This window comes from Martes martes (genome assembly GCF_963455335.1).
Source record: "Martes martes genome assembly, chromosome: 1".
In the NCBI taxonomy this organism is placed as follows: domain Eukaryota; kingdom Metazoa; phylum Chordata; class Mammalia; order Carnivora; family Mustelidae; genus Martes; species Martes martes.
The window spans coordinates 60,123,347-60,151,341 of NC_137888.1; the positions used below are offsets into that span (position 1 = coordinate 60,123,347).

A 27,995-nucleotide genomic window follows, 5' to 3' on the forward strand; every position below is an offset into this window, starting at 1 on the left:
TGCATGTTATTTTTAGTTGGAACAGCTGTAAGCACGCTTGAACTCGGGCTGGTCTTTGCCATCCATGTGCCTTGAGTACACTTTATAGAGGCTATGACGGGCTGGTCAACTATCTTTTAAAACGTATCCACCTGTCACCTTTAATGGGCAACTTGCCTTCTTAAGTTCCAGATGCTATTTTGGCTGCTAGAAAGTTGAAACTTTATGTTAAAATGCTCTCGCTGCTTGAAACTTTCACCTTCTTACAGTGTGTTTTTCCTCTAGGCAAGGTCACTCTGAAGGCTTTTTGCTTTCACAACCTTCTAATCTGACTATAAATTGATTCTTCACAGTTGTTATCTTTCCCTTCGTAGCATACATCTGTATGTTGTTTGCACGCACGTAGTATTGGTTCAGCTGCTAATTATCTGTGTGACCCTGGGCTTTTCTAAGTCTCCCTGGGTTCCTTTCCCCTTCTGAAAGTGAGGAGCTGGACCAAGCCCTTGCCGTAGCCCTTTGCAGACTTAGTGGCCTTCTGCGCATCCTGACCCACAACCCCTGAGGACTCTAGTCTAGGCCTTGTCAGCACATGACCTGAGGGCAGACTGCTTCCATCACTCACTGCATTAGCAGTCCCACATTTTAAATAGGACAAAATACCCTGTTCCCTTCTCTGCCACAGAAAATGGTATGATAGTTAATGAGGAAAAATGTTTGCAAAGCACTTGGGAGCTCCTTAAAGGAAAACGCTCTCTATAATCATTAAGGTGCTGTGTTGGTAGAACATAGGTATTTCAAGAACTGTCTTACTAAATGGGGCTTATTTTCAGATTGAGCAGGCAGCCACAGCTTTCATTTATATATGTGTGCAGATTTGAAACGGTATCCCTCAGTAGAAATGTTAGTGTTTTTCTTCCTTGTTCTTTTCCTGCATATTGCTTATAGGGACCCTAAAAGGGCTTTCAACATTATACATGAGACAGAGGAGGTTTGCTAACTGTTGCTTTCAATGTGGAGAAATGAAGAGTTAAGATGAGTGGGAGTAGATGGCTTTTCAGGTCTGAGCCTCTGGAATGGCAAGTCCTTGGATGCGTTAGGAAGAGACACAAAGTCCAAAGCAGACACGAGAATTATAACATAAGGGAGAAGCTCATATAAGCCCCTTCACTTTAAACTGCTCCGTTTCAGGCTATACAGATATGGGAGTCAGATATGAATTCCATTTCCTTGGCTGAGTGGCTTGGGTATGTTACTTAACCTCTATAAGCCTCAGTTTCCTTATCTGTAACTTGAGAATAATACAGAAGTACCTGACTTGTGAAGGCATTTTGAAAATTAAAGAGATAAAGCACTTAGCACAGAGTATGTGATCATTTGAAGGGAAAAAAAATCAACCGTTCTTTTCAGTAGAAAGGAACTGATGATAAATGAAACCAGTTGAGAAATAACTTGCATTACATGGGGAAGCCAACCCAGGATTTTAAAAAAGAACACAAAACTTTCAGATTATCAATAAAGCAAGTGATTATATTGCAGCTATAGGATTCAGAGTTAAGGGTTTTTGTCTGCTCTCAATTACATATGCTAATCAAAGAAGTGATACCATGAATAAAACGTCAGTAAGAAGCTTTGACAGAGGGGTTCTGAGCAGGTGACAACTGAGCTCTGGAGCCCAAGAAACCGCACAGCAAGGGGAGAAACCGAGGGGGTGGCAGTGTCCTTTACGATTCCAGTGGTGTGGGGGGAGTGGCAAACACATATACTTTTCTCCAGTTTTTGATGCCTGTTCTCCAAAGAGCCTCTTTTAAACTCCTTCTTGTGGGCCAGCACTGACACTCTACCAAGACTGACAAGTGAGGAAGAAAAAAAGGAAGAGACATCCTGTTAGGTTCGTAGATACAGAGGATCTGCCCAAAGTTCAAGTAAAAGATACGCGACTGGGCCGAGACACCCCAATTCTAAATAGTCGCTTCTGTAGTGGGGGCTGAGCAAGAACCCGTTTATTCTGCTGATTCTTTCTCTTTCTAACCAGGCTTCTCCTGGCTTGCAGAAAGCACAGTGAATGCTGTTACTGGGATGTTTTTCGGAAGCGATGTTCCCAGCTGTCTCTCCCATTCTCTTGGCCTCTCCATCATCTGCTCTAAGCACAACACCCTCCTCTTCAGATGAGTCTGCTAAGGGACCAGAAAACCAAGACTGGGAGTTTGGGAAGAGGGCAGATGGCAGGGAAGGAAGAGGAGAGTACGGACAGGGGAAGGTGTCCTCTGGCGAAGAAAGCAGAGGGAGTGCCTGATGGAGAACATCAAGGTGGGAACAGAAAATGGGAAAGGTTCAGCAGCAAGAATGGAAGGGCGCTCAGTCACTCAGAGCTTTCACCGGCTGAAGAGTCTGCTCTCTACCAGAGAGGTGTAGTTGAAGGGAGGCCTACACCCCTGAGATAAGGCTGGGGGACTGCCTGCCAGCCTTCCTCCAGTTCTGAGGGTGCGATCCTGGTGACCAGCTTGGACTGTGAGGCTGACTGGGGGGAGGGACTGCCTACTGGGGGACAGGCTGCCTTTACAAAACATCTGTGGCTTCAGGGACAACTAACACATTTTGGTGTGAGGCAGAACTTTGAAGATCTCAGGAAACTTCATCGACGTTACTTAACTTTTCTTATACCTCTGTGAGACATTGATGTCCCCAGAAGATGGTCTCTCCAATAGAGAGGTCATCCAACAAGTCAGTAACAGATGAGGGGATAACCAGCCTAGCCAGATGATCACCTCCTCCTCCTGTTAAGGATTTCCTGATCTCTAGATGTACGGTGTTATAACTATAGCATACATGTTCTTAAATGCTTTTGATGATTTTACAGTATTTATGGGTTAAGTGCTTCCACAGAAATAATGTTATTTGATTCTTAGAGCAACCACATAAAGTATTAAGATCTATATATTTTGTAGCAAAAACATTAAGGCTCAGGTTAACTGCAGAACTTATTTAAGGTCACTCTGAGAGTGAAAAAACTGAGGTTTTCTTACCAAATCATATACTTGTTCAGTGCTCCACTGGCTTGATACAAGTAATAGCCCAAATTCTGGGTGAGGACTATCACATTATTATCTTGATCCTAGTATTTTTATACTATTTCTGACATTGTTATGTTACTGCTCTTCCTATATCTTTTTATATCAAATTCATGGCTGAAATAGCTGAGCTTCTCAAAGTAATAGACAAAATTATCATCTATGCAGAGAACACTAATGGACCAAAACCAGTCACCAATAAATGGGCTATTGATAGTACGATTCAGAAAAAAGCCCAAACATCTACCATTGCTAGTGAAGAAAAGACAAGTAGAGATGCAAATACAGTAAATTCTCTAGCAAATTAAAAAAAAAGAAAGAAAGAAAGGGAAATTAAAGCCTTGCTAGAAAATAATGCATTTATGTGTAAGTCCCTTGAATTAAATTCTCCTGGAAAGCATGCCCACATTTCTGAACATTCGTTCACTTACTCAAAAAGTATTTGTTAAGCAACTACATATGCTAGTTTGTATTCATATATAGATTTTATTTATTTATTCATTTATTTACTTATTTTTAATTTTTTTGTTTTGTTTTTTTTAGGTAGGCTCCACACCCAGTGTGGAACTTGAACTCATGACCCTGAGATCAAGACCTGAGCTGAGATCGAGAGTTGGATGCTTAACCAACTGAGTCGCTTAGGAACCCCCATATGCAGATTTTAAATCAGAAAATCCTAAGATTGGGTCTTAAAAGAGAGTTCTACCTGGATAGTACTGTGAGATAAAACACATGACACCCAGTTAAATCTTTCAGAAAAACAATGAATAATATTTTAGTCTAAGCATCCCACAAATACTGTATGGGACATACTTAGGCTAAAAATACACTTGTTGTTTATTCAAAATTCAAATTTAACTGGACCTCCTGTATTTTTGTTTGTTAAACTTGGCCAGCCTATACCTAGTGGCATATAAATCCTCCAATGCCATCCTGGTTATTTGATTCATTCATTTATCAAATATTTATTGAATGTTTATTATGTGTAAGGTATTATGTTAGGTATATTGAAGTATAAGATCAACTGATCTGTCATCTATCTACCTACCTATCACTTATTTCTGGCTCACAGAGTTCACATTATAATGGGAAGGTGTAGAGACAACCACATAATGATAATACGTGTCAGTACTTTAAAGTGCCAGCAGGCGAACGTTTGCTGTGGTCCTTGTGCAGTTTGAGAGACTTAACTCACCTCTCCTTCATGAGGTATTTGCCTCCATATTATAATTTATCCACAATAAAATCAAGCTGTTATTTCAACTGGTTTTCTTTTTCCAAATACATAGGTTCTTACGAGTGGAATTTTCGAGAACAATGTTATGTAACCAAAGCTACCTGACGCCATCCTCGTCATCGCCTATAGCCTTCTAGGAAAATGATTCCCAACATACTGCGAATCAGGGCTCATTGAAACAACAGATTGCTGGGCTCCCCCAGTGTTTCTGATTCAGGTCTGGATGGGCCTGACAATTTGTATTGCTGGTATGGGGATCATGCCATGAGAACCACTGCTTCAGGGTTATCTTTGAATTTTCCCTATTGCCTGCCTTTTGTATCGACGTTGACACCAAAGCTTGTCTTTCTCTGTCCTCTGTCTTTCCCCTCTGTTCCCATTCCTTTGACTTTTGTTTTTCCTCTTGAGGGGAGGGGACATAGAGGAGCCTGCTTGGTTCCATGACAGGATGGTTTGTGTTATCTAGTTTTCTCTGACTCTCTTTTCTTTTAATTATTTTTTAAGACTTTATTTATTAGAGAGAGAGAGAGAGAGACAGCGCGCAAGCGAGCAGGCAAGAGAAGGGGGAGGGGCAGAGGGAGAGGGAGAAGCAGACTCCCCACTAAGCAGGGAGCCCTATGTGGGACTATCCCAGGACCCTGGGATCATGACCTTAGTCGAAGACAGATGCTTAACTGACTGAGCCACCCACTGTGCCCTGATTCTCTTATTTTCAAATATGTCCTTTACTCTTGGTTTCGTACCTCACAACGTTTATGAAGCTGTAGTAAAGTGAACCTGAGACACTCCTAGGAGAAATGGAGTACCACTGTGGCTTGTTTGGGAGTAGACAGAGTGGTCAGGTGAGGGATTTTCTTTCACTCTTAAAAAAATCATTAAGAAGTGAAAAAAATGCTGATGTCATGAAGGAAGTTCAGGGGAAACCCAGGAAGTATCAAGTGGCTTCAGTGTTTGAATTCCATAGAGGAAGGAAATCTGTCAAGAGCTTATTATTCAGAGATACGAGATAGAGCAAAGAAAGTCAATGTCTCTTGGATGGAGGGGGCTCAGGTACTAATGACGATGGGTTTTTTTAGACATTAACTAGTACTTTACATTTTATGAAAAGCTCTTAAGTGCACCATACCTTTACAGCTACTCAAAAGGCAGGACAATTATTATTTCCATTATAAACACAAAGAAACTGAGGGTTTTAAAACTAAGTGACTTGCTTAAGGCCACACAGCCAATTAAAGGGACCAAAACTGAACCCAAATAATCGAATTCTGGTATAACTGTATTTCACTTATGTCCCCACTCCAAGTTTCAGTGTTATCATTATGGAATATGCTTTACAGCTAAGGGCTTTCTGGTTCTCTACTATGGAGCTTAGCTCCAATGTCAATACAACAGATGATTTATTTGTTTCGAACACTTCCTTTCAACGAATATGTGGATCATTAACACCGAGCCCAGAATTTTACTTGCAGTGCACGTCTCAGAACAGATTCTCTGCAGTTATGGGTCGAAGTACTATGATATTAAAGTTGGAGTAACTGAAATGCAAATCCAGCTAGCATGCATAATAGCCATAATGCAGAGAACCCAGATCTCTTTCCTTTTAGCTCGGTCCAGCTACTCTTTCTCAGCAAGATTCTTTTAGATTAGGTTGTAGCTAAGAGTACTGAAGCCATCCCTACTCTTCCAAGTTTCCCTAGTACTTTCTAGAATCTTTTTAGACTGACATTTAGACTTTCTGCTCTGGATTTTTATAACTTCCACTGGGCTCTTGGGAAGTTGGGAGGCCCTGTTTTTTTGCTTTTTAATATTTTCCTAAGAAATTGGAGAGAACTTTGTTTTGAAATGGAGGCGGCAGTGAATCCATTTCCTGAATCACTTCCACATGTTCAGGCTGTCTTGCCTTTTGAAAAATCTAGACCAATTGTTGTTTAACTTTGTTAGGTTAGGGACTCCTTCAGCTAGACAAAAGTCTCGATAGACAGATGGCCCTTCCAAACTGCCACCGCCAAATAAATCCGAGTGAATGGGAATAATTTCACTTCTTTTAAATGAGGGGCCCAAGTGATATCTGTGTATTATTAATTGTTCTCAGATGTGGCCATGTTATATACACCAATGCAAAACCTTCATATTTTACTAGAGATCTGAAGGCTACACTTTGAGCACAACTCAGATTTATAAAATGACTTTACTTGTAGCTCTTGCATCCATGATGTCTAAATGCACAAACCCATTGCTGGTTTTCTCATGGGCAAATCTAGTTATTTGGCTTAACCACAGAATCCTTTAGTGAATCCATTGGATGACTGTGTTTGTACAGCAAAAGACAATTTTTGATAGTGCACTGAAAATTTTATGTTGCAAAATTAAGGCTTATTTCAATATGTGATCTAATAGAATATGTGAATTTTATTTCTACTAGGTCTACTGAAAGAGATGCACAAGGGTGGGAGGTGGGGGGGGAAGGAGAATAGAAATGTTTACGGATCCAAGACCAGCAAAGTGAACTTCAGCTAATAAGACACTTTCACAGATTATCTCTTTTTCCTCCCTAACCTTTAATTTGATGGTTTATATGACAACTATTCAGACAGACTATGTGACAGCACTCTGTAAACCATAAAGTGCCACATAACTAGAAATACAACCATTTGATCAATTTACCAAGTAATGATGATACCTATACCACATAGAAAATTGCCCTTAATTGATCTCAGGTTATAAGTGCAGTCGCATTTACCCTAAATCAACACAATGACTTACTACCTGATTTTCTTCCTAAATTCAGTAGTGAGTTACTGTGTTGATGTGGAGTTGCGAAAACTGCCAACCGATTGTGAATCAACTGATTCACACAAAGGCACATACACAGATGGACCTAATGCTTTGACTTGAGTTGACTGCGAAGAAGGCAAAGTTCATTCTAAGTAACGTTCTGCTGTAGCTGTCCACCTCCATGTTGGGCACCTTGTCTCAGGGTCTGTTATTTTCCATCCCTTCTATTTCCCAACCTAAATTTATCTGCTTTATGTCCTATCTCCTAGATTCCTGCTAGCTGATCTGAGAAACAAGGTGGCTCAGAGGAACCAATTTATTTTCATGTATTTTAATTCTACTAAGTAAATTTCTCTGGCAACTTATTTGTCACTTAACAGCGGTGTTCTGGAACCAGAGGTATACCGAAGAGGGACTCATGATAGGAATTTCAAATACGGCGACTATCACCAGGGTAGGTATTTTCAGATGCGAGAGAATCTATGTGAAATCATACCACATATGTAGTCACTTCTATGGCAGAGCATGCGTGAAGTTCTCACCTCTAGGCCTGTCCTATTACTGAGCTGGAAAAGGGCACTAGCTGGGCGGTCAGGAGATCTTAGTTCTAGAATCATGGAATCCAGAGATGAAACACCACCTCACCCAACTACTCACCTAATGATTGAGGCCCCTTTACAACATCACTATGAAAAGCTCATCCATTCTCTCCTTGAACACCCCTAACTACAGAAACTCGGTCCCTTTGGAGGCTGTCTATCCCATCTTGGAGCAGCTAAGACTGTTTACAAACCTTTTCTTTTATTCAGTTGAAAGACTCTCCTTTATAGCTTCCAAAAGATCCAGTTCTACCTTTTGAAGCCAAACTGAACAAGCTTAACGTCTCTCTCCCAACCATTTAAATAAAGCTAACAGTGCTAATGTTAGCTACCGTTTATAGAGTGCTGATTATGCACCAGGAATTATTTTAAGAGTTTCATTTATTAATTCACTTAATCCTGAAAACGACACTCTGAGAAAGATATATTACTGTTATTCCCATTATAGAGACAATGATACAAGTGTAGAAAGATTAAGTAATTTTCCCAAGCTGACAAAGTTCCACAGTGCCTAAGGCTGATTTCGGACCTAAGCAATGTAGCCTGTAGGGCTCCACCCTCACTACATTATGCTGCCCCTGAAGCTCAAATACTTGGATGTTATATGATGCCCTGAGTCGTCTTTTTTGCAGCTTGAACAGCCCTTGGACCTTCAACCATGATATGCCATGGCTTTGCATTCCTTCATCATCCTAATTATACTCCTCTGAATATGTCCCAGTCTAGTGTCTTTTTAAAAGGTAGTGCCCAGACTAGACTGTGCTCTCTAGATATTGAAAATAGAGAATAAGCAATAGTAAATAGAGTGAGTCTATTTCTTCTCCATATCGGGGACCACAAATGCAGCTTAAGCTTGCACCGGCCTTGTTGTGGCCTCTTTAAGCTGATGGTTCATACAGAACTTGCTACAGACGGAAATTCTCAACCCCCTTCTGCCTCTATGACTTCGGTCTATAAAATGAAGTGCCTGGAGTGAACAAAGTCCAAGGACATTTCTAGTTCTAAACACCTAGAATTAAAGAATGTATTAGAAAGTCCAATGTGCGTAAGGGATATTGTGCCTGCAAATTCTGTCAGACTTTTCCCCATTTGGCCCTTCTCCACAGGGTTTCTGTGATTTTTGTGTTTTGGTGGCAGATGCTTCATGCCTACAATGGGGGTGCTGCTGGGACTTCTAGAAGATGGCTGACAGTGGGGTCTTCTTCAAATCTGAAGGATGACTCCAAACCTTCCCTTGCACTTGCTGTCCTGCCCCTCCTTTCCTACAGCCCCCTCACACCCACGGCCTGTTTCTAGGCCTCCAGAGGGGCCTGCGCACTCACCTGTGTGTACGAACATGTGCTTGACGTAGTTCTGTTTGGCGGTGAAAGTCTTGTTGCAGAGAGTGCACTCATAAGGCTTTTTTTCGCCCTGCCCACTGGCTGTGCTGTGGCCTGCGGATGGGGCCAAGGGCTGTGGCGCTGGCAGCTGTGCAGTAAAGGTCGACAGGCCAGGCTGGGACACTGTCACAAACTGGGTCTGCTGGCCTGCCAGGGGCTGTGGCAGGCTGAAGAGGAAAGGCTTGGGGCCACTGCCCGCGGGCTGGGTAGTGAAGAGGGCCGGCAGGTAGGTGTTGCCGGCTGTGCCAATGACCTGTGTGTTGCTGGTCAAGGTCAGAGGCATCCTCAAGTTGCTGGTGAGGGTTTCTGTCTGGCGTAAGTAGAGCTGGGTACTTGGCAATGGCTGCCCGATAGACGTGTTGACGGAAGGCTGCTGCAGGACGCTCTTGTCGGAGCTGTTGCTGACAGTGATGACCGTGTTGTCCATCTCCACCTCGTTGCTTCTTTCCGGGGAGGAGGCACCTGTCTCTAGCTGGTGCGGCTGTGGGCCGCCTTCTGCAGGAGCTTCCGTGGCCTGCTCGGCTTGGGCAGGTTCCGCCTGGCCATCCCGCGCCACCCCGGGCCCGAACTGCTGCTCCACCGAGTCAGGCTCGGTGCCGATGGAGGAACTGACGCCCGAGTCGAAGCTTTCGCCCTTGGGCTCACTCTCAGTGCCCTCCGCCTGGTCGGTGTCTTCCGTGCACTCCTCGGACTCGTTGCGCTCCAGGATCTGCACCCTTTGCTGCCCATAGTAGTCGTAATCGTCCTCCATCTCCTGCTTAATGTGGATGTTGCCCACCAGGGTCTGGATGCGCACTGGCCGGGGCTGCTTGCGGCAGTGCGTGGTCTCGGGGGTGGTGGACAGGTAGCGCTCCATTTGCTGCGAGCGCTCGTGGATGCGCGTGATCCAGCTGGGGTCCTCCATGTGGTGGTCACGGGGCAGGCCGAGCGCAGTCTCATGGTGGCTGACCACCGCACCGCTGTAGAAGGAGCGCTCCCCGCTGCCGTTCTGCATGGAGCATGCGTACAGCGCCGAGTAGATCCTGTCCACGCTGTGCTGCGGGTGGCTCTGCAGGTAGCCCGACTCAGTGTCGCTGCTCTGGCCCGATGTGCCCGACTCGGGAGTGCCCCGTGGCGTGTCCTGGCCCGAGTCCTGGATCCCCGGGAACACATCGCCCACGTTCTGCGACACAATGCGCGTGCACTCATCGATGACTGTTTTGATCTGCAGGATGCTGGCGGCTGTGAGGATCTGCAGGGCTTCCGACTGCGAGACGCGCAGCACGCCGCTGTACATGAAGTCAATGAGCTTTTGCACCGACTGCACCGACACCACGGACGGGATCTCGATGTCGCTGTAGCCCAGCAGCAGCTTGTCCTGGAAGAAGGGGCTGCCAGCTGCCAGCACACAGCGGTGTGCGCGCAGCATGCTCCCGTGGATGCGCACCGTCACGTCACAGAAGTGGCCACGGTTGCGCTGCTCGTTGAGGGTCTCGAGCACGGAATTGCTGAAGTTGTGAAGGTTGATGCTGTGAATGCGCTCGGTCATCCCCTTGCAACTGATGTCACCTGCGCGGTGGCGAGACAGACACAAGACAGGGTGTGTGGGTCAGAGCTAGCTGGCTGCATTCCTAACACCCAGGTCTCAGGTGGGTCACGTTCATGGCTCCTGAAAGCACCCCCACCCCCGACCTTGCAGGCACAGGCGGGCTCTGTGGCAAGATGGACATGCTTTGCACAGGGATTGGGCTGCGTGTGGATGATGGCCTACGGTAATGAGGCCTTGGATTTGGCTCCAACAATACCCCAGCTATTTTGGGTATTGAATCCCTATTAATGCCCTAGAGCTTCAGCCAGGGTTGCCAGTTGAAGTAGGACAGCCTAATAAACAGATGGGTCATTTGCCTGCTCTTCCTACAACTTTAGCATGTAAGACCTGAGAAACAAATGGAAGATTGGTTCTCATGGAACGCTCTCTTTCTACTTTAGACAGGTCTAAGCCGAGGTCCTTTGGGAAAGCTTACATTTTCCCCAGTTTTTCAAAACTCTTGATTTTATTCATAGCAACAATATTCATAGTTAAAAAAAAAACAAACTCCCTTCCTATTTATTACTTTATATGTATATTTCTCAATCCACACCATGTTATGGAAAAACCCCTGGAAAATCCAGTGAAGACCAAGATATCCACCAAACAGCTGCCACCATGTTTTCCACTTGAGGGACAGACTCTAGGACACAGCCTGCTAGATAAAGGAGCCCTCACCCACTGCTTTCTGTATCTACACACTCTTCTTGTCACCTCCCACAATCTGTTTGAGGACTTTCTAAATTGCTGATATGTGACATGGGTCGTGTTCTGCATTTCCTGAAGCTTAATGAGGAAGGAATGTTCAAAGGTCAGACATGGCAGCACTGACCTGGGAGACTGTGATATACCAGGTGATCATATTTAGTGTTCAAACTGGGCACTTCTGAGAGTGAAAGGGAGCACTGTTAATAATTAGGTGAGGACAGCAGGAGTAAACGGGGAATGGGCTGTGTGATCACCCTAGGATACAAATTCTATGCACTTGCTACAGGAAGTATCAAAGGGCTCCCAGTAGGAAGGCAACAGTCAGCTATGCGGAAGCTGTCTGTAGCCTGACCCATCGTCACCCTTATACCCCGGGCTCTGAAGACAAGGGATAACAGTTACATTTGGATCACAGATTGAGAATTAAAATGGGTGGCTGTAACATGAAGGCTTAGGGCTTTCCTATTTTTCTGCCTCACCTCTCAAATGACTCTAAAGAATCCCTCCCTCCGAACGGTTCTTCATAGTCCCCTTTCTTGCCTTTGCAACTGAACAGTCAGCTTGAGAGAGGCCAAGTAAGTGGACTTTCACAACCAGGCAGCCCAAATACTGATTGTTGGCCTATGGCTGGGATCCCCGTGTCTTGTGAGGGGTAGCCCCCCAGAGGTAATGACCTGGGCAGATGGGAGGAACGACCACCTCCTCGGGTTCTTTCTTTTCTGCCCTAGGAGAGAGGTCCAGTTCAGGAAAGTCTGAGCTCCACGACCTCTGCCTTGCTGCACTCGATCTCCTCATGCTGTCTGAGCTCAGTCGGCGTGAGCACATCCTCTTATATACTCATTCATTTCCTTCATTCCCATCTTTATATGTTGTTGGCCTCACATACATCCAGTTAACTTAATATGTGCCTAGAGGCTCTATGTTCACTTTCAGTTATAGGATTTGCACTGATTTTTACATGAGAGTTCCTTCTTGTTCTGACTTCCATTAGGTCTGTGAAGTGCCGAAAATAATGCACTGGGCTCCAATTTCTATTTTTTTCACTGTTGTAAAAACAAACTGTCTTTGCCAGATTAAAGAATCATGGTGAATCCTCTCTGATTGTGCTAATACGAAGTACAGCGCCAGAGGAAGGCCCCAATAACCCAGGGAGATGTTCAGGAATCAGTCAGCAGACCAAATTCTAAGTTCTTGCCGAGTACCCCCATGCACAGAGAGCACGATAACAACAAGAGCAAACGTACCTTTTTTTTTTTTTTTAACGCTTACCGGGTATTATGAGATTATTTCATTTAATCATCACAGCAACCCTTACCACGTGGGTAGTATTCTTATTATTTTAAAAAATATTTTATTTATTTATTATTTGACAGAGAAAGAGAGAGAGCACAAGCAGGGGGAGCAGCAGAGGGAGAGGGAGGAGCAGGCTCCCCACTAAGCAGAGAGCCGATGTGGGACTAGATTCCAGGACTCTGGGATCATGACCTGAGCCCAGGACAGATGCTTAACAACTGAGCCACCCAGGTGCCCCAGGTAGGTAGTATTATTATCCCTATTTTTCAAATGAGGAAACAGGCCAATACAAATGAAGAAACTCGCTCAAGGCCACATAGGCAATGGGTAGCAGAGCTGGCATTTGAACCCAGGCAGGTCTGGCTCTAGAGTTTCCACTCTTACCTGCTTCACTGTATTGCATGCATTGCCCTAAATGAAGTCTGGCCCCTGGGTGTCCATAAATCCACTGTAAGGCTGTGTGAAAAAGTCTGTTCAGTATGTTCTTCAGCTGCTTCTAGACCTACCCTTGAATTAGCATGGTGTTCATGTTTCTAGGCCTTGGGACATAGTCTCAGTAAATCTAAAAGACATCTTTTATTTTTATTTTTAAGTTTGTAATTGGAACAATGCAAGAGATAAAACAACTTGTCCTGACATTAAAACGTAGAGTTTTCTAGATATAGTTTTACTATTACTAAAGTCTTTTTTATTTAAGTAAAACAGTAAGCACTAAAACTGGATGAGTCTGATAAAATAACCATCTCTGAGGAGGATGAATTTATTAAATGACTTTTTTCCCACACAGGTGAAAAAACTCTTTAAACACACATTTGCTCTTAGCACCAGTCACAGCAATATCACAGATTTGTCACGTATGATGAAGAGTTGTCTTGTTTCTGATAATTATGGGAAGGAACCACAACAAATATCCTAATAATTAATACCCATGTAGCATTTCACAGCGTACAAAACTCTTTCACATAAAACAACTTGGTCTTTCCTTAAAACCATCCTATATGTTCTTAGGACACGTCTTATTATTATTATTTGATGTAAGAAAAGGTTGAGGCTATCAAAGTGTTTAAGTGACTTACCCTAAGTTTTACACAGCTAGTAAGAGGCAGGGTTGGGATTAGAACCCACACCCCTGGATGCTTTTTTTTTTCTTCACTCCATAACATTGGATTGCTGAGGAATGAAACTCAGATTGCCTGAAGATCTAAGGCCATCCTAATCTTCAGGACATAGAAGAGAAGTTAAAAACACTGAGAGGGATGATGGAGGTTGCTTTAGAGAGGGAAATGATCAACAGCAGAAGGTGTCCCCATACTATACACACTCATACACCCATGCACACACTCGCAATCTCATGAGAAAAATTCAAAGTGCTTGTTTGACTGAACTGGCCGAGTCTATCTAACCAATCAGGTAACCCTATAGAGATAATCAGAAAAAAACTATGAAATGGTCTGAATTATGATTCCTGCAGTAATGTCCCCAACTTCACTAAAAACCACAGAGAAAAAACTCAAACTTGCACACATGTACAACCCAACCCGGCAAGCCTAGCTGGATTTTTATAGACACAATTTTTAAACATCTCCCTGTGTACGCTGGTCCCACACCGCAGTAAGCAGCCATGAAAGGCTGAATGGGCTTTGCTGATACGGGTACAGATGCGATGGGGGACCCTGCCTCTCCATTCAGGCGCGCCTCGTTCCTCCCGCACACAATGCTGAAGCAATTCTTTCCCAGGCTTTCTTTTACATTTCACACTAATACAGTGGGAAAAAGTTTCTGCCGCAGCAAGGCAATGTCCAGGCTTTTGTGAAGCTGGTCCTTTCATCCAGTGGGCATTAATGTATAGATTCCAACGGAATAAATCTGAAATACTCTACTGTAGAAGATTTGTTCCCCATTGAAAACAAATCTTGATTAGATGGTTATTCAGGGACTGTATAGGAAGGAATGGTGTGAAAATGCTAACTCCATTCTTTCCTAGATTGGCACTGAATAGGCATTTGGGCTATTCAAAAAAAAAAAAAAGAATAAGAAAGAAAGAAAAAAAAGAAAAAAAAGAAAAGAAAGAAAGAAAGAAAGAAAGAAAAAGAGAAAGAAAGAAAACACCAACCACACTCTCAACTCTACAAAACCATACAACTTTACAAATATTATATTTGGGGATACCACGTCACCCCCAAAATACCCCCACAGTGGTATGAACATAGAACCGATGGGATAAAATGCAAAGAGTGATAAAAATGATTCTCTGTGTGCTTAAAAATAATAACCAACCTTCTTTCCACTAGAGTAAAAATAGAGAGTCAGCCTGAGATGGCATTCACTAGAAACACGCAAGGAATCCTACCACCGTGAGTGGTCCTGTATGCTGAATGACTGTGTTCTGTGAGCGAGCACAATAAGGACGGGGCTGCAGCAGGGTGAGGACTGAAGGGAAAATCAGCTCGTGGTGAAAGAGGTGATGGAGGGCCTGCTCTGCCTTGTAGGAACCCAGCTCCTGCCTGTCTCTTAAACTGCGGGTGTCCGGGGACAGGACTTAGCATGAGAATGAAAAACTGCTTGTGCACAAGGGAAAATGAACAAGAAAGGAAACAGCAGGCAATACGATCTCCTTTAATTAGGTGTGAAATCCAGTCCTTTCTCAGCCCGGATATATAAAATGAGACCAGTGCAAGGGTGAGGTGCTACGGAGGCAGATGGGAATTTCAAGTCTCTGGGATTCGGGAGGGAACACAAGCTCTCAAATTAAAACCCACATGAATTTCGGTCAAGTCCACATGTCTAAGTCAAATGGCAGGGCCGGAAAGTCCTTGAGCTTTCAATCTGGGCCACCAGGCTCACATGAGGTAAGTGGGTCAGCTCATGAACCAGGGCTGGGGTGGCCAGGCCTCCACAGCCCAGTGTCTCACATCACACTCTTTTCCACATTGCACATTGGTACCTTTACCGTGTTGAGGTTGCCCTTTCATATATTAGGTGATGAGTGGTGGTCCTAAGGAACTTACCAAGTCGGTCATGCTAGGGAAAGACCCATTCCTCTCCTGAGGAAGTGGGATGCATGTAGTACCTCAGGTCCCTTCCTCCCCAAATCTACACCTGTTGCCACTGCCAAGGTGAAGACCTCAGTCATGTCCATGTCACCTCTATGCTGGGGTGGGGGGCAACCACTGAGCCTCTCTGTGGCAGGAGGCTAGACCTCACTCACTCACCACTTTCACCATCTGAAGCACATGGGTCTACATAGGCTTTCTATCTCGCCAGCATCATCACAATCTCTGTGAGACAAGGAAAGTGAAGGACTCCATAAAAACCTGCTTTTTGTTCCCTTTCCTGCTTCTATTCTTGCTAGCACCTGCACCCCTCCGCTACACGTGCCTTCATGTATGTCCCCTTTATAAGGGGCAAGGAGTTAATGATTTCTTTGGAGTCTCCCAGCACAACAGACAGCATCTAAGGAGTGACCAGGCGAGGCCATCATGTGCGTATTCCAGACCACTGACGCTAGACAACTTGACACCAAAAACCCCTGGCTCCAGAGAGTAAGTGACTTATGGTGGACACCTGGACTCTGCCTTTGTTCTGACCCATTCCTGGATGCCTGAGAGGACATGTGCATCAGACCACAGTTGTCAGTAAAAAACCCCCAGACCTCAAGCAATGACGAGACTCCCTCCTTTCCTGAGTCTCCCAGACCTACCTGCACTCTCTATGCCTGCACTCTCTCTATACCTTCAGTTAACTCTGCTTTCACCTCCTGCTGACTTGCATTTGATTTCTATCCTGAGCATAGCCAGGGACCCTCTAGGCTGATCCTGCGTGTCTGCCTCTGGATCCACAAACTGGCCCGAGGCATCATTTGGAGAGTGGCTGTGGGCACTGGGAAAATCACTTAAACAAGTGGAAGGTGGCAGGCAGGACAAGACTTCTCTTACACCTAGCATAGCACAGCTGCCATTGTCACCGGAGATGGACCATGGGAGGGTCATCAGCCTGCAGGAAGGAGAGCTATACTGCCTTATGCACCCACTCCTGGGTGTAAAGGGGATGTTTGGGCTGTCTCCCTGTGGTGAGACTTGACCTCTATCGTCTAAGCCCAAGATACAGGAACCATTAAAGGCTGTTTTCTTTTTTTCCCTTCTTTTCTTCCTAACCATTGGTAACAAAATTGTTCTCATAAAACATAATTGTTCAACTTTCAAGAAATTTGACTTTCAAACATATTTTCTGGAAGATACCACCTAGGAATGTTGGGAACGGTCTGTATATACTTTTGTAGTCACTGCTTATTATTTTAGGTGGACAGAAATAGTCAACTTCCTAACTTGCTTCAAGTGTTTACAAAACCATTCTATTTATGATCTCAGTACTATAGTTGGATATGTTTTTCCTACTCCTTGAACTTTCATTCATACATCTAAGGAATTTTCATTCATTTTGGAGTACAGTTTAAATATCCGAAGGTCCTTAGGAAGTGTATGTGTGGGCTTTAGGGGTATCCCCATTTTTTCATGAATGGGCATGTTCCTACTTTCACAGGGATAAGGTCAGTGACTTTCCTTAGAATCTCAAAGAGGTCTGTATTCCTCCCCAAATTACGATCTGTGAATCAAGAATCCAGTATCTCTCCTTAGGCTGCTCTCAACTACTCTGAGTAATCACAGCCTTTGAAACTGATGCTGCCTTCATCTGATGAAGCCATCGGGCAGGCTCGGGCGTCCCATTTATTTAAGTTATGTGATCAACTCAACAGTCTTCGGCCAAAGTGACGGCAGTTACCTCTCTGAAGAGAATGACTTAAACATAAAAAGAGGATTGAAGGGGAAGAGAGAAAACAGAGAACAGAGACGAGAAAGTACTAATGCTAGCTGAGATCTGGAGGAATGTCGCAGAGCTAGATAGTTTGACAGTTGCTGGGGCCAAACACAGTCTTTATGCAGGTGGATCCCTTTCAACAGTTAACACAAATCCACGGATGAACTAGGAAACATCCTTTAATGGCTTTTCACTGTGAAAAATGAGATATTGTGGTATGCATAAATATAAACTTAACCTGCACTTGTCTTCTTTTTTTCTTTTTTTTTAAGGTAATCCAGCCAACAAGTTAGATTTCACCTATAAGTCTGTAGTATTTCAAACTGGTGGTCAGCTCTACTGTCTTTGTTTTTCTCTTTCCCTCTCTTCTTTCCTCCCTACCCTCTCTCCTCTCCCTCCCTCTCCCTTCCTTCCCGTCCTCCATCCCTCCTTCTTTCCTTCTGCTACACCATTAAGTTTTCCCCAGCTTCAAGTACGGGAAACATGGGGGCAAAACTGTGAAGTAGGAACACATTGGCCCTGTGATCTTCAGGCCTATCCCCAAATCTGGACCAAGTCTCCATTCCTTCCTCTCTCTTCCCTCTACCAAAAAGTAGGAGCTTTACATTTTGTCTGCAGGATAGGAAGAGACTGATAAGACTAGTGGGACTTTCAGGGCCAGAGGAAAAATCCCAGGGAAGCCCTTTTACTTGTCTCTCAGACAGCCCAGGCCTTTGGTTTGCTTGACTCCACATTCATGCTGCTGTTACCTCCAAGAAGGGACTGAGAAATGTCTGATTATCCATCTAACATTACAAATATAATGGATTGATACATGAAGCTGTTTGGGTCATCTGAATTTTCACCAACTTATGAGTGAAACATTTACTGAGAATACCCTCGTGTAAATGGATCCATAAGGCCATAGGTGATCTGAAATCTCAAACAGTGGAAGAAATTCATCCATAAGGACCTTTGATATTTGAAACATACATTAATCAATCAGCTTCTCTCAGACTTCGGTGCCCAGGAGAAGTTGATTCTACTTTTATCTTTGTGGACCCTGTGAAAATCATACCTGTAGCTCAGAATCAAAATTTAGGTCGCATTTTCACATTTCACAATGATATGGGACCTCATGGTATGCTTTTCTAAGTAAAATTGGCCCCCAGCCTCATTCGAGTGTCAATTCCTTATTTTACTTCACCGCTGATTTCCTTTTTATAGTTATGTAAAAGTATATTTTCCTCCATATTTGCTAATGTACTGAGTATCCTTTTAAGCTAACTGAAATCCTTTTAGTTATCAGGTGAGGATATAATCAAACAATCAGGAAGTAATTGAACATCAACGTTATGGAACCCATTCTAAATGTAAGTTAAAACTTCGGCTTCGGGTATTATCAAGCTACACACTTTATGAATTTCTATACTTTAAGCATCAGATTCCAGTGGCATAGAACACTGAATGTTCAAACACCTTCTTTATTCTCTTGTAGTACAGCTTGTGAAAGCTAAGTTTTAGCTCTGGGAACAAAGGCATTGGACAGCTATAATTCTAGACAACATTCTGAAAGACACCTATGCCCTCATTCCGAAGCTGAAACGAAATGGCTTCTTCTTGAGGAGGGAGGACCTGCTGGGACTAAGGAGGAAAGTCAGTGAAATCTGAGGTTGATGCCTTTAAATCCTCTTATATCATAAACCTTTCGAGACACCTTTTAGGAGTTTGATTTTTTTTTTTTTTATAAAGCTCTTCCCTTACAAATTTAGCTGCTGCCCTATTGTAACCTTTTCTTTTGTTCACTAAATCTGGGGAACAAAAACACAGAGATGCTGCATCCGTGGGTGGGATACAAAACTGAACAAAGGGATCTACTTAAATTCGCAGTGAAAGTTTGAACTTGGCTTTGGATAGGCCTTAAAGAAGGATCTTTATATTCAAATGCGCAGTTAATAAGTTAGGTCCTTTTTTTCTGCTTGAAAAGAAATTATACCTTTAAAAATTGTTTATATAAAAACCAGCATCTTCTTACTAATCTGTTCTTTTGATCTCTAGATCATCATATACTCATTTTAAAGGAAAAATAAAGTTTTATCTTTAGTGAGTTCAAAGATCCAGTGTAAATTCCAGGAAGGGCATTCCTTTGGAAAATATCAACTGGTGTTAGAGTATAGTTACGTAAGAAATTAATTTTTCAACTTTGGGAAAACTTTTAACTGAACTCCAACGAGTGAGAAAACAGAACCCCATCGTGTCATTTTAAGAAGCTGTTTTACTAAAATAATCACAGAGCTTTTCCCCAAGCCACAGAACTTCCTTTGGTCCTCAGTTCTTGCAATATTTTGAAACTGCTTTTGAAGCAGATCTTGAGATTTACGCTCAAGCGTTCTCTTCGCTTATGTCTTCCTAGAAAAAATAAGTTCCTTCCGGTGTGACAACTGGTTTTCAAGCACAGTTTGTTGGTAGAAGGGCGCTATGCTATTTCTCTACAGAGGGTGTGGGCTTGAGCCATGATAGATGGTTTCACTGAAAAAATGAAGGCCTTCTATCTCAAAGCAACAAGAAAAAGCCAGGGGAAAAGGTAAATTTGTTTTGCTGGATTATGAGTTAAGTGAGAAGCACAGAGGTGGTTTGATGTGGGTTAGTTTAAGACAAGTAGCTGAAACTACATTTCAACAGCCCACCTAGGGTGATCCATTATAAAACCAGGCTCAGGATTTCCTTAAGAAAGAATAACACGTAAGTCCTTTTGGCTCATGCTAAGATGAAGAAGATCCTAGATAAATGTTGGAACTCAAAACCTTGGGAGACACTGGTAAGTAAATGAAGTAGAAGGCATACTTCATAATTATTCTAATAAGGAATAAGATATCTAATTTTTATTGTATTCTTATATGTCCTTTCATATAATATTTTTATATTATTTCCATGTCATAAGAGAAAGGATATTAAGCTGTTAAGAGAGTCTTCTCTAGCTATAGGTAACATTTTAATGATCTCATCTTACTTCACTGGTTTGATCTTATTTTCTCATTTTCCCAAATAAAATCTCTGCACCAACATAAGAAGTCGGACATTTTGCCATCCTTTGCATGTATTGCATTTGTTCTTAATTCTCTTCTTCTGCTGAATTTGTCCTGAGCACTGACATAATTGTGCTTTCCCTACTTAATAAACCTTATGTACCACTGAAAATCCTATTCAAAGTTCTTCTTTCTCTGTGGAGCCTTCTTTGATTGCTGGAGTCCATCCTGAGTTCTCTCTTTCCTTAGTGCCAACCGGTTGGTGAGGTAATAGAGTGAAACATTAATTTCTGTTTTGGTCTCCCCCAGCCCCCACTAAACGAGAAAACTTTCCTAACAATAAGGCAATTAAGAAAGGCTAAGCTTGTACACAGTTCTGGGCTCCCTTGCCTCAGGAAGTTGTGGCCTCAGAGTCCAAATCAGAAGTTAAGCCTTCAAGACAAAGCCCTAAGACAGAGGGCTTTGTTTTTGGAATCTAGGCCCTCTGAGGACAATTAAGCTAGGCCCTTTCTAGGGTGAAGAGGGTGGGGCTGGTGCTTTGGAGTTACACCGAGGTGGCCCGACTTCCAGCTTTCCTCAGGCTAGTTCTTTACCTTGCTATAACTACAGCTACAACTGCAAATTACTGGACCCTTCACATGGCCCAACACATTTCCTTACATCAAGGAGGTCCTAACTGAGTATTTGTCAGGGCAGGTCTCCACTGAACTTCCCAAACATGCTGCCAGTGTAGCTGGGAACTTCCGGTGGCACCTTTTCTCTGAGGTATGTCTGTATGTGATAGTCCCGGGGGGTCTTTCTGTCTCTGAAGTTTTGTGTGATGCTCTTCCCCCTCTCCTTTACTATCTACTACCTCTCCTCAGGGAATAGCCATAGTTCTATTTTCAGCATGAATTTAAGGTCTAAGGCATTTGGTTTTTTAGGTGTTCACTAAGTTTCTCACATTCTGTGCCCATTCACTTATGGTTTCTGATACAGGCCTTAGTGTCCCCACTCCTGGATTCCATTTCTGCCAAGAGGCAGCTCATTAGGTCTTTCTGTCCTCTGAGGAGTCAGTGGAGCTCAAAGCAGAGCCAATACCTTACAACCCAGAGTGAGAAGAGACAACCAAGCTCTGAAGGGATTTAAAAATGATCAGGCCAAACTCCCACCGCTCTTAGCTTCCCTAAGTTAAACTGCTTGCTCACACATATTACAGAGATACCTATCAATCAGCTTTGATAAGTGGGTATTATTTTTGCATCAACAGTGTCAGAGGGAGATTGTTTAGAATATTTTCACTTGGTGGCCACTGGGTGTCCTCATTTACAAAGTAAATAAGTAAATACACGCTTTTTATTGTAGGTCACCAGAGGGAATAAAAGACACTGGGTTTCTCTTTGGCCTTTCACATAATGGGTAGAAATGTATTACTGAACTTAGAGCCAGGTCAGATATTGGTAGTTTATAAATGCTCAGGTAAAATTGGTAAGGTTTATAACCAAAGTAACTTGCAGGTTCTAGACAGAATTTGCAAGGCCATTTCCTCAACAGAGGGGACCGTGATCCAGCTATTAGAACGAGCTCTTATTTGTTTGAAAATTGGCATGGGATTTTGACTCTCTGCGTGGAGAGCCTGGAGAGAGGAGCAGAGAAGGTCTTAATTTATTCTTTAAAAGAAAAGAGAACACCAAATATCTCCATGGGATATTTGTTAGGTTCTGTTTTTATCTCAACTTCTCTGAAAACCAATTAAAAATAATAATGAGAAAGATAAAATATGTCCTTTTCCTGGAAACCTACAATAATGAGGAAAAACAGTACATTGAACAGGGTCACATAATGATTAGGAATCATTTCAAATTTAAAGACAAGGATTTAAATTATTTCTTTGTTGGCCAGTTATCCCACCTGTAAAATGAAGATGCTTTTGCTTCACTGGGATGTGGCGGGGGAAATAAAACAAAATATGGAGGCATGTAGGGTTCCTAGGAAAAGAAACTATACCTGATAGATTTCAGGGCAGTACTAATATTCTAACTGTCCTTGAGTGACAGTCGTGTGTCTCGTCCCTGATGGCAGAAGGCAGCAAGTCAAGGCTAGAGCGCATGTAGCCAACAAATGTTTACTGACTCAACCACTCTAAGGCACCAGAGTGACTCTGTTGGGCCATCACTTTGTACTCTGTAAAGGGATTTGTGCATGCCTAGGATTGTCAATGCTTCTAAACTTCTATTATGTATATCCCTGATTAGATTCTTTCCCTGCAAGGCCAAAAGGATTTCCATCTCCCTACCCTGTAAATTTCTTGAGATATAGACACTACTGCTAAACATGTAACAATACTTGCCTTCCGCTGTTGGATGTAATCAACTAGCTAACCTTTTTCAAAAGTACAGTGAACTCTGCTGCAATCATTTTCTCCTCAAGTGTATAGCCTCAGCTTAATTATTATTCTCTGGCATGTCGTTTTAGTATATAAATCATCCGTACGATTCTGTGCCATCACCAACAATTCATATAGATAAGATCAGGGAGACTAGGAAGCCCTACGAGCTCTTCACTGCCTTTCAGAGGTGTTCTCTGGTCTTATTGGCTTTGCTTTATAGCTTTTTTCTGTTTTTAAAAGACCACCCACCCATGCCTCTCATACAGCTGTCTGTAACTCTCCATCAACAGTTCAAAAGCTCAACAATGCACAATAGCCAGGCTACTTGTACCCCGAGATTCTACTAAAGGATCACAATGGACGCAGAGTGTATGGAGAAGTATCTCATTTCTTCTAAAGATTCTTAAATTCCTGGGATTTCTAGCATTTCCCAACTCTTTAATTAGTAGATTCATTTTTGAACTACTGTAACCCCAAAGACACATACCCGCAGAGCCCTCCTGATCGTGTTTTCCCCTAAGCCTTTACTCCTTTCAGTTTCCCCAGTTTGCTCCTTTAATTTCACTTTCAAAACTTCTTGAGGCTCAGTGGCTGAACACCACACAGCTCAGGTTTTATCTGATGTACCGGCGCCTGGTGTGGTCTAAGGCTCACTGGTGTTTTGTTCTTGAAGTATAAGACTGAAGTTCTGAAACCTAGACTCCAACACAAAGGAAATCATTAGTGCGTTTTAAATGTCGCTTTCTCTTCCCTCCTGGCCCCCTCCTACTCACCCCAGTGCTTCCTTAGTCCAATGCACTGGCCACAGATGGCAACCATATTCCAAAGCTGAGTATATACAAAATCGTGCCATGGAGAACAGAGTGGCTTCAAAGTTAGCTTTCTTTGGTGGAGACTCTAGAGGAGTGAACTCATCTCTCATTCATTTAATCCTCTATTCATTCAGCCAGGAGTCTGTTTTCCTGCACATTCTTCTAGTGTCCAGCCAGTTGAGGGAGGATGGGTGGTAAGAACTCTCTTGAGGGCCCTTCCAGCAGGAGGGCACTGGGATTCTAAGCCAAGCTCTTGTTTCCCTGGGCTAGCTCTGCCTGCTGTTGATCAAATCATGCCAGTCCCATGAGAGGAGCTGGGGAGCACTGCGTGGGGGGTAGATTTCCCAAGAATGGCCTCCTTGCTCGACTGACAGCACACGCTGTGTCCCCTAGACAAGGATTAGACCAGGGGAAAAAGGTGAAACAAGGAGGAGGGTGTGGGGTCGCAGAAAACTCTGCAGGATGGTACGGTAATGGGAGGTGGGAGTGGGAAAAACCTTTCCTTTTTCTTGTTTCAAGGTTTGCTGGATCTTTCGCCTAATCATCTGTTTGAGCATCTTGAAAATAAGTATCTATTTTCATGATATCTATCAAAAACAGGCACCAGATTATACTACAAACTTGACCTTAACCCTGCCATATTGTTACTAGAATCAAAACATGTAGCAGCCTACATCCAACAGAAAACCCTTCTGTTTTCCCAGCATAAAAACCAGAGGGTATCTACGATGCACTTTGTTTTGTAGGTCTGCTGAAGGGAAAAAAAACCAGTAAGAAATCCGTACTTACACTTTCACCCATGGGCAGAACGCTCACAAACATGGTCTACCCTTCCTTTCACTCCGTTCTTCCCCACCACGTTCATTCATTCAGCAACTATTTGCTGAGCACCTGCTACGGCCAAGCACTCTGCTAGGTGCTAAGGATCCAGCAGCGAACAAAAGAGGATTTCTGCCCTCACCAGTTCGTCTGCTTGGTCCAAATAAGCATTTAATAATTTAACTTGCAACACGTTATTCGAGGAACAGGGATGATTTGTCTTACCTACAATTTCTTCTGAATCTTTCTCAAACATATTTCTTGAAGCTCCAGTCTCCTTTAACTAAGATGTTCTGTCTTGACTCCCTCTTTTTCTATTGTTATCTTTGTTCACTTCTTGGCTACAATGTTGAGAGTTCAGATCACAACTGCTACCTTTTTTCTTTTCCTTTTTCTTTTGGTGGGACTGCAACCTTGAGGGATTGTTACTTTTCAAGCTACACATATATTTTCTCTGTAAATATCGTACCATCTAATTTGTGTCTTTCGATTCTGCTGATTAGGCATCAACATACAATTTAAGGAATACTGCATACGAGATACAGAAATCACAACTCAGTACGGCATTGTTTTAAAGCTCTGACTTGGGGCTTATACAGACTTCATACAGTCTAGTTAAGCATTTGATCTGCACCTCTTACTAAGAGACTTATAGCTCAAATTCCACACCCACATGTCCCTGGAATGCTATACTCAAAATGCTCTGGAGTAGCAAATGTCCAAATGATCTCCATTACCAAAAACTATGTGGGCACCAGAGGGAAAGGAAGGGCTTACTTGGTGTAAGGAGCCAGCAAGTCTTACTGAATTTCTTAAGATTATATATATTTCTTTCAACTCCTGCAAACTGCTTCAGAATGGAAGAAGGTGAGTGAGCTGGGCGATTCAGAGCAATCTTTCTCTGCAGCGAAACACATTTACTCTTCCAACTTTGCCTCTATTTCCAATTATTTCAAAAATACTCTGAAAACATCAGGCAGATTGTCTTTCAGAAGGATGAAAGATGAGTTTCTTTGGGGTAAGAAGGTCTCTCTGGAGAAGGGCCCTGGGATGTGGCAGCACAGGCGTCTGCCTGTTCTCAGGACCTGCTCTTTTGGCCGTTTCAGCTGTGAGTGCCGGGAGGTGACTCTGTGGAAGGAGGATACACAGCACGGCCAGGTCCAGCTTCTACGAAGATGTATCCTGAGCTAAGACAGTGCACAGATTCCTTCCCTATAATTCAAAAATCTCTCACTGACTGGAATGCACTTGAGGACAAGAAGGAATTTAATAGGTCAATACTATCTTACTGATGCATCGTATAAATAATACTCTAAACCTTCCCTATACTAGGAAGAAAAAAGTCAGAAAGGTTTTTTTTAACTTCTTTGAGCTATAGTTTCCTTATCTCTAAAATGGAACATTTTGTAAGAATGATAGTACTTGACACACAGTGGATGCTTAGTAAATATTAGTCCTCTACCAATTTTAGGACAAAAACCAAACCAAGACAAATGAGGGAGTGAAGGAAGGCAAAAAGGTAATGGAGAGGCTTCTCAGTCTACCTGGGCCTGAATCTGGGAAAGGGTAAGGAGGGGGGCACTGGCTTTTTCTTGAAGTGAGGAGGGTCCCTGTCCCATGTACTCTCCTACAGATCCAGGCCTCCTTTTAGTCACTCTCGGGGGGCTGGAGGGTAGGGTGGATGTGGGCTCCGCTACTGTGACATACATCATTTATGTTGCATCAATTTTAGTACATATTTACTTAATAATTTAAAACATTTAAACCAGAGCTAATGCACAGAATCACTGAGTGTTGGCTGTCCTTCTGGTGCTGTTTTAGGAGCTTTCCATATAGCGTTCCATCTCATCCTTATAATAAACCCCGGGAGACAGATACTATTTGCATTCTCATTATGCACAAGAGAAAATGGAAATATGGGGAGGTTAGGTAAAGACACGTAAAATGCATTCACAGGCTGAAGTTCACATTAAAAAGCACACATATGTAGACCATGGGGGTGAGAACACATTTTCTCAGCAACACATGGTCCAAATCTATTCCATGATCAGAGACTGAAGAAGTAGCTTTAGAAGTCTGTTATTATACTTGCCTCTGCCCACAGGCATCTTGAAGGGACTTGAAAGAGCTTTAGGAACCAGTCCACATTTGGATGCTCACATAGGACTTGCTTCTGAGTTTACTTTTGGGGGTCAGGTTTGAGCATGCAGATTCTGTTTGGGATATACCATGGGGGAAGTGGCTCTCTCCTTCTTTTTGTCCTCTGACCCCAGCCTAAAGAAAGCTACACACTGTGTCCCAGAAAAATACCCACATAGGCAAGCACACATGTGCGTGTATCTTCTTAGGAGGTTCACAGACTCTGAGAGGGAGGTCTGGTCATGGTACCATAATACCAAGCCTCCAGGCCAACATTTCCTTTTCTAGAGGAGTCCTTCTGGAGGGAGAGGGTAGCTTCTGCATGAAACCTCTGCCTATATCACTGCCCAAGGACAGTGCCCAGGTCTGCTTAGAGTGCCTCTCAGCATGTTAACCCAGGATTAATGTCTACTTCAGAAACCCAGGATCCAACCACTCCTCCAGGACCCTTAGGTCAGGAATAAAGTGGAATAAATCAGATTTCTGGGGGTTTCCTTAAAATTGGGGGAAAAAATCCTAACGAGCCATTCCTGCATGCGGAGACCTACAATATTTCCCCAAGGAAAGGCTATGCATCCTTTTCTCTGGAGTTAACATCTGATGGTTGAAGTTCAGAATTTGCATGTGTATTTTCTGTGAGACATGGAATTATGCTCTGTAGCTCAAGTGAATATATATCTTCTTCTACTCTCTCCTTTATATCTAAGTACCCAGTCAAGGCAAAGAGACAATAAGTGATTATACAGAAAAGAAAATGATTACCAAAAAATTAATGACAAAGTTAATTTCACTTCTTGCAATTATTCATGTGGTGTCCTTCATGCCATGCCAAGCACTCTTAAAAATCATGTATGCCTGGTTGAATACTGCATGAGATTTTGGTATAAAACTAGTACCACGGACCTAGGTAAAAGCACTGAAGACAAAAGAGTGGGAAGAACTCTTTTTTGGAGTTGGACAGTAAAGGGGAAACTCAAAGTCCATTTTGGCACTAACTATGAATTCGTTCTTCCTTGTGAAATGACAAAGACTCATATTCACAGTTATTCCATGTGGTTGTTTATATAATTCCTAGTAGTGATAAAATAATTTTCTTATTTGTTTAGAAGTAAGTTAATAGCAGAGGCAAGTAGCATTTGATTTAGATGATTCCAGAACACGAAGTAGAAGTAATTGCAGATACTGTGTGTCCATGGGAGAGTGGCCTTAAGGGATATCTTCGGCCATCAAAGAGAACAATACAGACCAAATAAAAAGTTTTAAAAAACTTTCACAAAATAGTGAACTTGAGGATGTCCTGTGACAATGAAGAATTACATGAGAACAACACATAAGTCTGTTGTTAGTAATACAGAGCTACTTGAATTGAACCTATCATAAAAGAATTTCTCAGAATGTGATATTTTCAAAAAGATTACTCTTTAAGAGAACT

At 42.9% G+C, this 27,995-nt stretch overlaps 1 protein-coding gene across 13 annotated transcripts in view; it reads right to left on the minus strand.

Moving 5' to 3' along the window:
- Positions 1 to 27,995, minus strand: part of ZBTB20 (zinc finger and BTB domain containing 20) — a 774,313-nt gene that overhangs the window by 3,608 nt on the left and 742,710 nt on the right. For all 13 annotated transcript variants that reach the window (XM_080830747.1, XM_080830743.1, XM_080830744.1 and 10 more), the window contains one exon: positions 8,981 to 10,585. In XM_080830747.1, coding sequence (XP_080686873.1) covers positions 8,981 to 10,565 — 1,585 coding nt within the window. In that variant the 5' untranslated portion in view covers positions 10,566 to 10,585. The remainder of the gene's footprint in view (positions 1 to 8,980; positions 10,586 to 27,995) is intronic.